Source organism: Oncorhynchus mykiss, chromosome 15 (genome assembly GCF_057628025.1).
Source record: "Oncorhynchus mykiss isolate SJ-2025 chromosome 15, ASM5762802v1, whole genome shotgun sequence".
Taxonomy (NCBI): Eukaryota; Metazoa; Chordata; class Actinopteri; order Salmoniformes; family Salmonidae; genus Oncorhynchus; species Oncorhynchus mykiss.
The window spans coordinates 85,537,989-85,552,506 of NC_143036.1; the positions used below are offsets into that span (position 1 = coordinate 85,537,989).

The window sequence follows — 14,518 nt, forward strand, 5'->3', positions numbered from 1 at the left end:
CTCTGTATGTCTGTCTGTCTGTCTGTCTGTCTGTCTGTCTGTCTGTCTGTCTGTCTGTCTGTCTGTCTGTCTGTCTGTCTGTGTCTGTCTCCTCCAGGCCAACCTGATCCAGGCTGATATAGAGGGGGCCATGATGGATCAGAAGGGAGGCAAGGTGAAGAAGAGACCTGAAACACTACGGTACAACACCTCTAACTACCTGTCGTCTCTGACTGGACTCTGTACTGTAGTAGAGACTAGAGACACTACGGTACAACACCTCTAACTACCTGTCGTCTCTGACTGGACTCTGTACTGTAGTAGAGACTAGAGACACTACGGTACAACACCTCTAACTACCTGTCGTCTCTGACTGGACTCTGTACTGTAGTAGAGACTAGAGACACTAGGTTAAAACACCTCTAACTACCTGTCCTCTCTGACTGGACTCTGTACTGTAGTAGAGACTAGAGACACTAGGTTAAAACACCTCTAACTACCTGTCATCTCTGACTGGACTCTGTACTGTAGTAGAGACTAGAGACACTAGGTTAAAACACCTCTAACTACCTGTCCTCTCTGACTGGACTCTGTATGTTACGGTGCGTGAATGAGGACCCAAAAGCGAATTAACGTAAACAGAGCTTCTTTAATAACAAAACAAAACGTAGGCTCAGATGGACCGGCAGGTTCCGACAGGACAGGACAAGGTTGCAGCAAACATGACGATAGTCTGGTTCAGGCATGAACAACACAAACAAGAATCCGACAAAGACAGGAGCAGAAACAGAGAGAGATATAGAGGACTAATCAGAGGGAAAAAGGGAACAGGTGGGAAAAGGGGTGACGAGGTAGTTAGGAGGAGACAAGGCACAGCTGGGGAAAAGAGGGGGAGAAAAGGTAACCTAACAACGACCAGCAGAGGGAGACAGGGTGAAGGGAAAGGACAGAAACAAGACACAACATGACAGTACATGACAGTACCCCCCCACTCACCGAGCGCCTCCTGGCGCACTCGAGGAGGAAACCTGGCGGCAACGGAGGAAATCATCGATCAGCGCACGGTCCAGCACGTCCCGAGAGGGAACCCAACTCCTCTCCTCAGGACCGTACCCCTCCCAATCTACTAGGTACTGATGACCACGGCCCCGAGGACGCATGTCCAAAATCCTACGGACCCTGTAGATGGGTGCGCCCTCGACAAGGATGGGGGGGGGGGGGGAAGACGAGCGGGGGCGCGAAGAACGGGCTTGATACAGGAGACATGGAAGACCGGGTGGACGCGACGAAGGTATCGCGGAAGAAGAAGTCGAACTGCGACAGGATTAATGACCTGAGAAATACGGAACGGACCAATGAACCGCGGGGTCAACTTGCGAGAAGTGGTCTTAAGGGGAAGGTTCTGAGTGGAGAGCCAAACTCTCTGACAATATCTAGGACTCTTAGTTCTACGCTTATTAGCAGCCCTCACAGTCTGCGCCCTATAACGGCAAAGTGCAGACCTGACCCTCTTCCAGGTGCGCTCGCAACGTTGGACAAAAGCCTGAGCGGAGGGGACGCTGGACTCGGCGAACTGAGATGAGAACAGCGGAGGCTGGTACCCGAGGCTACTCTGAAAAGGAGATAGCCCGGTCGCAGACGAAGGAAGCGAGTTGTGGGCGTATTCTGCCCAGGGGAGCTGTTCTGACCAAGACGCAGGGTTGCGAAAAGAAAGACTGCGTAAGATGCGACCAATAGTCTGATTGGCCCGTTCTGCTTGACCGTTAGACTGGGGGTGAAAGCCGGAAGAGAGACTGACGGAAGCCCCAATCAAACGGCAAAACTCCCTCCAAAATTGAGACGTGAATTGCGGACCTCTGTCCGAAACGACGTCTGACGGAAGGCCATGAATTCTGAAAACATTCTCGATGATGATTTGTGCCGTCTCTTTAGCAGAAGGAAGCTTAGCAAGGGGAATAAAATGAGCCGCCTTAGAGAACCTGTCGACAACCGTAAGAATAACAGTCTTCCCCGCTGACGAAGGCAGTCCGGTGACAAAATCTAAGGCGATGTGAGACCACGGTCGAGAGGGAATGGGAAGCGGCCTGAGACGGCCGGCAGGAGGAGAGTTACCGGACTTAGTCTGCGCGCAGACCGAACAAGCAGCCACGAAGCGACGCGTTTCATGCTCCCGGGTGGGCCACCAAAAGCGCTGGCGAATGGAAGCAAGCGTACCCCGAACGCCAGGGTGGCCGGCTAACTTGGCAGAGTGAGCCCACTGAAGAACGGCCAGACGAGTAGGAACGGGAACGAAAAGAAGGTTCCTGGGACAAGCGCGCGGCGACGGAGTTTGAGTGAGTGCTTGCTTTACCTGCCTCTCAATTCCCCAGACAGTCAACCCGACAACACGCCCCTCAGGGAGAATCCCCTCGGGGTCAGTGGAGGCTACTGAAGAACTGAAGAGACGAGATAAAGCATCAGGCTTGGTGTTCTTAGAGCCCGGACGATAAGAAATCACGAACTCGAAACGAGCGAAAAACAGCGCCCAGCGCGCCTGACGCGCATTAAGTCGTTTGGCAGAACGGATGTACTCAAGGTTCCTATGGTCAGTCCAAACGACAAAAGGAACGGTCGCCCCCTCCAACCACTGTCGCCATTCGCCTAGGGCTAAGCGGATGGCGAGCAGTTCGCGGTTTCCCACATCATAGTTACGTTCCGACGGCGACAGGCGATGAGAAAAATACGCGCAAGGGTGGACCTTGTCGTCAGAGAAGGAGCGCTGAGAAAGAATGGCTCCCACGCCCACCTCTGACGCGTCAACCTCGACAATGAACTGTCTAGAGACGTCAGGTGTAACAAGGATAGGTGCGGATGTAAAACGATTCTTGAGGAGATCAAAAGCTCCCTGGGCGGAAACGGACCACTTAAAGCACGTCTTGACAGAAGTAAGGGCTGTGAGAGGGGCTGCCACCTGACCGAAATTACGGATGAAACGACGATAGAAGTTCGCGAAGCCGAGAAAGCGCTGCAACTCGACGCGTGACTTAGGGACGGGCCAATCAATGACAGCTTGGACCTTAGCGGGATCCATCTTAATGCCTTCAGCGGAAATAACAGAACCGAGAAATGTGACGGAGGAGGCATGAAAAGAGCACTTCTCAGCCTTCACAAAAAGACAATTCTCTAAAAGGCGCTGGAGGACACGTCGAACGTGCTGAACATGAATCTGGAGTGACGGTGAAAAAGTCAGGATATCGTCAAGGTAAACGAAAACAAAGATGTTCAGCATGTCTCTCAGGACATCATTGACTAATGCCTGAAAGACAGCTGGAGCGTTAGCGAGGCCGAAAGGAAGAACCCGGTATTCAAAGTGCCCTAACGGAGTGTTAAACGCCGTCTTCCACTCGTCCCCCTCCCTGATGCGCACGAGATGGTAAGCGTTACGAAGGTCCAACTTAGTGAAAAACCTGGCTCCCTGCAGGATCTCGAAGGCTGAAGACATAAGAGGAAGCGGATAACGATTCTTCACTGTTATGTCATTCAGCCCTCGATAATCTATGCAGGGGCGCAGGGACCCGTCCTTCTTCTTAACAAAAAAAAACCCCGCTCCGGCGGGAGAGGAGGAGGGGACTATGGTACCGGCGGCAAGAGCTACAGACAAATAATCTTCGAGAGCCTTACGTTCGGGAGCCGACAGAGAGTATAGTCTACCCCGGGGGGGAGTGGTTCCCGGAAGGAGATCAATACTACAATCATACGACCGGTGTGGAGGAAGAGAGGTGGCCCTGGACCGACTGAACACCGTGCGCAGATCGTGATATTCCTCCGGCACCCCTGTCAAATCACCAGGCTCCTCCTGTGAAGAAGAGACAGAGGAAACAGGAGGGATAGCAGACATTAAACATTTCACATGACAAGAGACGTTCCAGGAGAGGATAGAATTACTAGACCAATTAATGGAAGGATTATGACAAACTAGCCAGGGATGGCCCAAAACAACAGGTGTAAAAGGTGAACGAAAAATTAAAAAAGAAATGGTTTCGCTATGATTACCAGAAACAGTGAGGGTTAAAGGTAGCGTCTCACGCTGAATCCTGGGGAGAGGACTACCATCCAGGGCGAACAAGGCCGTGGACTCCCTTAACTGTCTGAGAGGAATGTCATGTTCCCGAGCCCAGGTCTCGTCCATAAAACAGCCCTCCGCCCCAGAGTCTATTAAGGCACTGCAGGAAGCTGACGAACCGGTCCAGCGTAGATGGACCGACAAGGTAGTGCAGGATCTTGAAGGAGAGACAGGAGTAGTAGCGCTCACCAGTAGCCCTCCGCTTACTGATGAGCTCTGGCTTTTACTGGACATGAAGTGACAAAATGACCAGCAGAACCGCAATAGAGACAGAGGCGGTTGGTGATTCTCCGTTCCCTCTCCTTAGTCGAGATGCGGATACCTCCCAGCTGCATAGGCTCAGCACCCGAGCCGGCAGAGGAAGATGGTAGTGATGCGGAGAGGGGGGCAACGGAGAACGCGAGCTCCTTTCCACGAGCTCGGTGACGAAGATCAACCCGTCGCTCAATGCGAATAGCGAGTTCAATCAAGGAATCCACGCTGGAAGGAACCTCCCGGGAGAGAATCTCATCCTTTACCTCTGCGCGGAGACCCTCCAGAAAACGAGCGAGCAAAGCCGGCTCGTTCCAGCCACTGGAGGCAGCAAGAGTGCGAAACTCAATAGAGTAGTCTGTTATGGATCGATTACCCTGACATAGGGAAGACAGGGCCCTGGAAGCCTCCTCCCCAAAAACAGATCGATCAAAAACCCGTATCATCTCCTCCTTAAAGTCCTGATACTGGTTAGTACACTCAGCCCTTGCCTCCCAGATTGCCGTGCCCCACTCACGAGCCCGTCCAGTAAGGAGAGATATGACGTAGGCGACACGAGCAGTGCTCCTGGAGTAAGTGTTGGGCTGGAGAGAAAACACAATATCACACTGGGTGAGGAACGAGCGGCATTCAGTGGGCTCCCCAGAGTAACACGGCGGGTTATTGATTCTGGGCTCCGGAGATTCGAAAGCCCTGGAAGTGGCCGGTGGATCGAGGCGGAGATGGTGAACCTGTTCTGTGAGGTTGGAGACTTGGGTGGCCAGGGTCTCAACGGCATGCCGAGCAGCAGACAATTCCTGCTTGTGTCTGCCTAGCATCGCTCCCTGGATCTCGACGGCTGAGTGGAGAGGATCCGAAGTCGCTGGGTCCATTCTTGGTCGGATTCTTCTGTTACGGTGCGTGAATGAGGACCCAAAAGCGAATTAACGTAAACAGAGCTTCTTTAATAACAAAACAAAACGTAGGCTCAGATGGACCGGCAGGTTCCGACAGGACAGGACAAGGTTGCAGCAAACATGACGATAGTCTGGTTCAGGCATGAACAACACAAACAAGAATCCGACAAAGACAGGAGCAGAAACAGAGAGAGATATAGAGGACTAATCAGAGGGAAAAAGGGAACAGGTGGGAAAAGGGGTGACGAGGTAGTTAGGAGGAGACAAGGCACAGCTGGGGAAAAGAGGGGGAGAAAAGGTAACCTAACAACGACCAGCAGAGGGAGACAGGGTGAAGGGAAAGGACAGAAACAAGACACAACGTGACAGTACATGACACTGTACTGTAGTAGAGACTAGAGACACTAGGTTAAAACACCTCTAACTACCTGTCGTCTCTGACTGGACTCTGTACTGTAGTAGAGACTAGAAACACTAGGTTAAAACACCTCTAACTACCTGTCCTCTCTGACTGGACTCTGTACTGTAGTAGAGACTAGAGACACTAGGTTAAAACACCTCTAACTACCTGTCCTCTCTGACTGGACTCTGTACTGTAGTAGAGACTAGAGACACTAGGTTAAAACACCTCTAACTACCTGTCCTCTCTGACTGGACTCTGTACTGTAGTAGAGACTAGAGACACTAGGTTAAAACACCTCTAACTACCTGTCCTCTCTGACTGGACTCTGTACTGTAGTAGAGACTAGAGACACTAGGTTAAAACACCTCTAACTACCTGTCCTCTCTGACTGGACTCTGTACTGTAGTAGAGACTAGAGACACTAGGTTAAAACACCTCTAACTACCTGTCCTCTCTGACTGGACTCTGTACTGTAGTAGAGACTAGAGACACTAGGTTAAAACACCTCTAACTACCTGTCCTCTCTGACTGGACTCTGTACTGTAGTAGAGACTAGAGACACTAGGTTAAAACACCTCTAACTACCTGTCCTCTCTGACTGGACTCTGTACTGTAGTAGAGACTAGAGACACTAGGTTAAAACACCTCTAACTACCTGTCCTCTCTGACTGGACTCTGTACTGTAGTAGAGACTAGAGACACTAGGTTAAAACACCTCTAACTACCTGTCCTCTCTGACTGGACTCTGTACTGTAGTAGAGACTAGAGACACTAGGTTAAAACACCTCTAACTACCTGTCCTCTCTGACTGGACTCTGTACTGTAGTAGAGACTAGAGACACTAGGTTAAAACACCTCTAACTACCTGTCCTCTCTGACTGGACTCTGTACTGTAGTAGAGACTAGAGACACTAGGTTAAAACACCTCTAACTACCTGTCCTCTCTGACTGGACTCTGTACTGTAGTAGAGACTAGAGACACTAGGTTAAAACACCTCTAACTACCTGTCCTCTCTGACTGGACTCTGTACTGTAGTAGAGACTAGAGACACTAGGTTAAAACACCTCTAACTACCTGTCCTCTCTGACTGGACTCTGTACTGTAGTAGAGACTAGAGACACTAGGTTAAAACACCTCTAACTACCTGTCCTCTCTGACTGGACTCTGTACTGTAGTAGAGACTAGAGACACTAGGTTAAAACACCTCTAACTACCTGTCGTCTCTGACTGGACTCTGTACTGTAGTAGAGACTAGAGACACTAGGTTAAAACACCTCTAACTACCTGTCCTCTCTGACTGGACTCTGTACTGTAGTAGAGACTAGAGACACTAGGTTAAAACACCTCTAACTACCTGTCCTCTCTGACTGGACTCTGTACTGTAGTAGAGACTAGAGACACTACGGTACAACACCTCTAACTACCTGTCCTCTCTGACTGGACTCTGTACTGTAGTAGAGACTAGAGACACTAGGTTAAAACACCTCTAACTACCTGTCCTCTCTGACTGGACTCTGTACTGTAGTAGAGACTAGAGACACTACGGTACAACACCTCTAACTACCTGTCCTCTCTGACTGGACTCTGTACTGTAGTAGAGACTAGAGACACTAGGTTAAAACACCTCTAACTACCTGTCCTCTCTGACTGGACTCTGTACTGTAGTAGAGACTAGAGACACTAGGTTAAAACACCTCTAACTACCTGTCCTCTCTGACTGGACTCTGTACTGTAGTAGAGACTAGAGACACTAGGTTAAAACACCTCTAACTACCTGTCCTCTCTGACTGGACTCTGTACTGTAGTAGAGACTAGAGACACTAGGTTAAAACACCTCTAAATACCTGTCCTCTCTGACTGGACTCTGTACTGTAGTAGAGACTAGAGACACTAGGTTAAAACACCTCTAACTACCTGTCCTCTCTGACTGGACTCTGTACTGTAGTAGAGACTAGAGACACTAGGTTAAAACACCTCTAACTACCTGTCCTCTCTGACTGGACTCTGTACTGTAGTAGAGACTAGAGACACTAGGTTAAAACACCTCTAACTACCTGTCCTCTCTGACTGGACTCTGTACTGTAATAGAGACTAGAGACACTAGGTTAAAACACCTCTAACTACCTGTCCTCTCTGACTGGACTCTGTACTGTAGTAGAGACTAGAGACACTAGGTTAAAACATCTCTAACTACCTGTCCTCTCTGACTGGACTCTGTACTGTAGTAGAGACTAGAGACACTAGGTTAAAACACCTCTAACTACCTGTCCTCTCTGACTGGACTCTGTACTGTAGTAGAGACTAGAGACACTAGGTTAAAACACCTCTAACTACCTGTCCTCTCTGACTGGACTCTGTACTGTAGTAGAGACTAGAGACACTAGGTTAAAACACCTCTAACTACCTGTCCTCTCTGACTGGACTCTGTACTGTAGTAGAGACTAGAGACACTAGGTTAAAACACCTCTAACTACCTGTCCTCTCTGACTGGACTCTGTACTGTAGTAGAGACTAGAGACACTAGGTTAAAACACCTCTAACTACCTGTCCTCTCTGACTGGACTCTGTACTGTAGTAGAGACTAGAGACACTAGGTTAAAACACCTCTAACTACCTGTCCTCTCTGACTGGACTCTGTACTGTAGTAGAGACTAGAGACACTAGGTTAAAACACCTCTAACTACCTGTCCTCTCTGACTGGACTCTGTACTGTAGTAGAGACTAGAGACACTAGGTTAAAACACCTCTAACTACCTGTCCTCTCTGACTGGACTCTGTACTGTAGTAGAGACTAGAGACACTAGGTTAAAACACCTCTAACTACCTGTCCTCTCTGACTGGACTCTGTACTGTAGTAGAGACTAGAGACACTAGGTTAAAACACCTCTAACTACCTGTCCTCTCTGACTGGACTCTGTACTGTAGTAGAGACTAGAGACACTAGGTTAAAACACCTCTAACTACCTGTCCTCTCTGACTGGACTCTGTACTGTAGTAGAGACTAGAGACACTAGGTTAAAACACCTCTAACTACCTGTCCTCTCTGACTGGACTCTGTACTGTAGTAGAGACTAGAGACACTAGGTTAAAACACCTCTAACTACCTGTCCTCTCTGACTGGACTCTGTACTGTAGTAGAGACTAGAGACACTAGGTTAAAACACCTCTAACTACCTGTCCTCTCTGACTGGACTCTGTACTGTAGTAGAGACTAGAGACACTAGGTTAAAACACCTCTAACTACCTGTCCTCTCTGACTGGACTCTGTACTGTAGTAGAGACTAGAGACACTAGGTTAAAACACCTCTAACTACCTGTCCTCTCTGACTGGACTCTGTACTGTAGTAGAGACTAGAGACACTAGGTTAAAACACCTCTAACTACCTGTCCTCTCTGACTGGACTCTGTACTGTAGTAGAGACTAGAGACACTAGGTTAAACACCTCTAACTACCTGTCCTCTCTGACTGGACTCTGTACTGTAGTAGAGACTAGAGACACTAGGTTAAAACACCTCTAACTACCTGTCCTCTCTGACTGGACTCTGTACTGTAGTAGAGACTAGAGACACTAGGTTAAAACACCTCTAACTACCTGTCGTCTCTGACTGGACTCTGTACTGTAGTAGAGACTAGAGACACTAGGTTAAAACACCTCTAACTACCTGTCCTCTCTGACTGGACTCTGTACTGTAGTAGAGACTAGAGACACTAGGTTAAAACACCTCTAACTACCTGTCCTCTCTGACTGGACTCTGTACTGTAGTAGAGACTAGAGACACTAGGTTAAAACACCTCTAACTACCTGTCCTCTCTGACTGGACTCTGTACTGTAGTAGAGACTAGAGACACTAGGTTAAAACACCTCTAACTACCTGTCCTCTCTGACTGGACTCTGTACTGTAGTAGAGACTAGAGACACTAGGTTAAAACACCTCTAACTACCTGTCCTCTCTGACTGGACTCTGTACTGTAGTAGAGACTAGAGACACTAGGTTAAAACACCTCTAACTACCTGTCCTCTCTGACTGGACTCTGTACTGTAGTAGAGACTAGAGACACTAGGTTAAAACACCTCTAACTACCTGTCCTCTCTGACTGGACTCTGTACTGTAGTAGAGACTAGAGACACTAGGTTAAAACACCTCTAACTACCTGTCCTCTCTGACTGGACTCTGTACTGTAGTAGAGACTAGAGACACTAGGTTAAAACACCTCTAACTACCTGTCCTCTCTGACTGGACTCTGTACTGTAGTAGAGACTAGAGACACTAGGTTAAAACACCTCTAACTACCTGTCCTCTCTGACTGGACTCTGTACTGTAGTAGAGACTAGAAACACTAGGTTAAAACACCTCTAACTACCTGTCCTCTCTGACTGGACTCTGTACTGTAGTAGAGACTAGAGACACTAGGTTAAAACACCTCTAACTACCTGTCCTCTCTGACTGGACTCTGTACTGTAGTAGAGACTAGAGACACTAGGTTAAAACACCTCTAACTACCTGTCCTCTCTGACTGGACTCTGTACTGTAGTAGAGACTAGAGACACTAGGTTAAAACACCTCTAACTACCTGTCCTCTCTGACTGGACTCTGTACTGTAGTAGAGACTAGAGACACTAGGTTAAAACACCTCTAACTACCTGTCGTCTCTGACTGGACTCTGTACTGTAGTAGAGACTAGAAACACTAGGTTAAAACACCTCTAACTACCTGTCCTCTCTGACTGGACTCTGTACTGTAGTAGAGACTAGAAACACTAGGTTAAAACACCTCTAACTACCTGTCCTCTCTGACTGGACTCTGTACTGTAGTAGAGACTAGAGACACTAGGTTAAAACACCTCTAACTACCTGTCCTCTCTGACTGGACTCTGTACTGTAGTAGAGACTAGAGACACTAGGTTAAAACACCTCTAACTACCTGTCCTCTCTGACTGGACTCTGTACTGTAGTAGAGACTAGAGACACTAGGTTAAAACACCTCTAACTACCTGTCCTCTCTGACTGGACTCTGTACTGTAGTAGAGACTAGAGACACTAGGTTAAAACACCTCTAACTACCTGTCCTCTCTGACTGGACTCTGTACTGTAGTAGAGACTAGAGACACTAGGTTAAAACACCTCTAACTACCTGTCCTCTCTGACTGGACTCTGTACTGTAGTAGAGACTAGAGACACTAGGTTAAAACACCTCTAACTACCTGTCCTCTCTGACTGGACTCTGTACTGTAGTAGAGACTAGAGACACTAGGTTAAAACACCTCTAACTACCTGTCCTCTCTGACTGGACTCTGTACTGTAGTAGAGACTAGAGACACTAGGTTAAAACACCTCTAACTACCTGTCGTCTCTGACTGGACTCTGTACTGTAGTAGAGACTAGAGACACTAGGTTAAAACACCTCTAACTACCTGTCCTCTCTGACTGGACTCTGTACTGTAGTAGAGACTAGAGACACTAGGTTAAAACACCTCTAACTACCTGTCCTCTCTGACTGGACTCTGTACTGTAGTAGAGACTAGAGACACTAGGTTAAAACACCTCTAACTACCTGTCCTCTCTGACTGGACTCTGTACTGTAGTAGAGACTAGAGACACTAGGTTAAAACACCTCTAACTACCTGTCCTCTCTGAATGGACTCTGTACTGTAGAAGAGACTAGAGACACTAGGTTAAAACACCTCTAACTACCTGTCCTCTCTGACTGGACTCTGTACTGTAGTAGAGACTAGAGACACTAGGTTAAAACACCTCTAACTACCTGTCGTCTCTGACTGGACTCTGTACTGTAGTAGAGACTAGAAACACTAGGTTAAAACACCTCTAACTACCTGTCGTCTCTGACTGGACTCTGTACTGTAGTAGAGACTAGAGACACTACGGTACAACACCTCTAACTACCTGTCCTCTCTGACTGGACTCTGTACTGTAGTAGAGACTAGAGACACTAGGTTAAAACACCTCTAACTACCTGTCCTCTCTGACTGGACTCTGTACTGTAGTAGAGACTAGAGACACTAGGTTAAAACACCTCTAACTACCTGTCCTCTCTGACTGGACTCTGTACTGTAGTAGAGACTAGAGACACTAGGTTAAAACACCTCTAACTACCTGTCCTCTCTGACTGGACTCTGTACTGTAGTAGAGACTAGAGACACTAGGTTAAAACACCTCTAACTACCTGTCCTCTCTGACTGGACTCTGTACTGTAGTAGAGACTAGAGACACTAGGTTAAAACACCTCTAACTACCTGTCCTCTCTGACTGGACTCTGTACTGTAGTAGAGACTAGAGACACTAGGTTAAAACACCTCTAACTACCTGTCCTCTCTGACTGGACTCTGTACTGTAGTAGAGACTAGAGACACTAGGTTAAAACACCTCTAACTACCTGTCCTCTCTGACTGGACTCTGTACTGTAGTAGAGACTAGAGACACTAGGTTAAAACACCTCTAACTACCTGTCCTCTCTGACTGGACTCTGTACTGTAGTAGAGACTAGAGACACTAGGTTAAAACACCTCTAACTACCTGTCCTCTCTGACTGGACTCTGTACTGTAGTAGAGACTAGAGACACTAGGTTAAAACACCTCTAACTACCTGTCCTCTCTGACTGGACTCTGTACTGTAGTAGAGACTAGAGACACTAGGTTAAAACACCTCTAACTACCTGTCCTCTCTGACTGGACTCGGTACTGTAGTAGAGACTAGAGACACTAGGTTAAAACACCTCTAACTACCTGTCCTCTCTGACTGGACTCTGTACTGTAGTAGAGACTAGAGACACTAGGTTAAAACACCTCTAACTACCTGTCCTCTCTGACTGGACTCTGTACTGTAGTAGAGACTAGAGACACTAGGTTAAAACACCTCTAACTACCTGTCCTCTCTGACTGGACTCTGTACTGTAGTAGAGACTAGAGACACTAGGTTAAAACACCTCTAACTACCTGTCGTCTCTGACTGCACTCTGTACTGTAGTAGAGACTAGAGACACTAGGTTAAAACACCTCTAACTACCTGTCCTCTCTGACTGGACTCTGTACTGTAGTAGAGACTAGAGACACTACGGTACAACACCTCTAACTACCTGTCCTCTCTGACTGGACTCTGTACTGTAGTAGAGACTAGAGACACTAGGTTAAAACACCTCTAACTACCTGTCCTCTCTGACTGGACTCTGTACTGTAGTAGAGACTAGAGACACTAGGTTAAAACACCTCTAACTACCTGTCCTCTCTGACTGGACTCTGTACTGTAGTAGAGACTAGAAACACTAGGTTAAAACACCTCTAACTACCTGTCCTCTCTGACTGGACTCTGTACTGTAGTAGAGACTAGAGACACTAGGTTAAAACACCTCTAACTACCTGTCCTCTCTGACTGGACTCTGTACTGTAGTAGAGACTAGAGACACTAGGTTAAAACACCTCTAACTACCTGTCGTCTCTGACTGGACTCTGTACTGTAGTAGAGACTAGAGACACTAGGTTAAAACACCTCTAACTACCTGTCGTCTCTGACTGGACTCTGTACTGTAGTAGAGACTAGAGACACTACGGTACAACACCTCTAACTACCTGTCCTCTCTGACTGGACTCTGTACTGTAGTAGAGACTAGAGCCACTAGGTTAAAACACCTCTAACTACCTGTCCTCTCTGACTGGACTCTGTACTGTAGTAGAGACTAGAGACACTAGGTTAAAACACCTCTAACTACCTGTCCTCTCTGACTGGACTCTGTACTGTAGTAGAGACTAGAGACACTAGGTTAAAACACCTCTAACTACCTGTCCTCTCTGACTGGACTCTGTACTGTAGTAGAGACTAGAGACACTACGGTACAACACCTCTAACTACCTGTCCTCTCTGACTGGACTCTGTACTGTAGTAGAGACTAGAGACACTAGGTTAAAACACCTCTAACTACCTGTCCTCTCTGACTGGACTCTGTACTGTAGTAGAGACTAGAGACACTAGGTTAAAACACCTCTAACTACCTGTCCTCTCTGACTGGACTCTGTACTGTAGTAGAGACTAGAGACACTAGGTTAAAACATCTCTAACTACCTGTCCTCTCTGACTGGACTCTGTACTGTAGTAGAGACTAGAGACACTAGGTTAAAACACCTCTAACTACCTGTCCTCTCTGACTGGACTCTGTACTGTAGTAGAGACTAGAGACACTAGGTTAAAACACCTCTAACTACCTGTCCTCTCTGACTGGACTCTGTACTGTAGTAGAGACTAGAAACACTAGGTTAAAACACCTCTAACTACCTGTCCTCTCTGACTGGACTCTGTACTGTAGTAGAGACTAGAGACACTAGGTTAAAACACCTCTAACTACCTGTCCTCTCTGACTGGACTCTGTACTGTAGTAGAGACTAGAAACACTAGGTTAAAACACCTCTAACTACCTGTCCTCTCTGACTGGACTCTGTACTGTAGTAGAGACTAGAAACACTAGGTTAAAACACCTCTAACTACCTGACTCAAATCAAATCAAATCAAAAAAAATTATATAGCCCTTCGTACATCAGCTGATATCTCAAAGTGCTGTACAGAAACCCAGCCTAAAACCCCAAACAGCAAGCAATGCAGGTGTAGAAGCACGGTGGCTAGGAAAAACTCCCTAGAAAGGCCAAAACCTAGGAAGAAACCTAGAGAGGAACCAGGCTATGTGGGGTGTCCAGTCCTCTTCTGGCTGTGTCGGGTGGAGATTATAAACCTAGAGAGGAACCAGGCTATGTGGGGTGGCCAGTCCTCTTCTGGCTGTGCCGGGTGGAGATTATAACAAAACATGGTCAAGATGTTCAAATGTTCATAAATGACCAGCATGGTCGAATAATAATAAGGCAGAATAGTTGAAACTGGAGCAG

The 14,518-nt window shown here is 47.5% G+C and overlaps 1 protein-coding gene across 17 annotated transcripts in view; it reads left to right on the forward strand.

Moving 5' to 3' along the window:
• The window catches only part of eps8a (EGFR pathway substrate 8, signaling adaptor a), a 185,201-nt gene that overhangs the window by 110,063 nt on the left and 60,620 nt on the right, over positions 1 to 14,518 (forward strand). For all 17 annotated transcript variants that reach the window (XM_090201456.1, XM_090201449.1, XM_090201450.1 and 14 more), the window contains one exon: positions 98 to 180. In XM_090201456.1, coding sequence (XP_090057582.1) covers positions 98 to 180 — 83 coding nt within the window. The remainder of the gene's footprint in view (positions 1 to 97; positions 181 to 14,518) is intronic.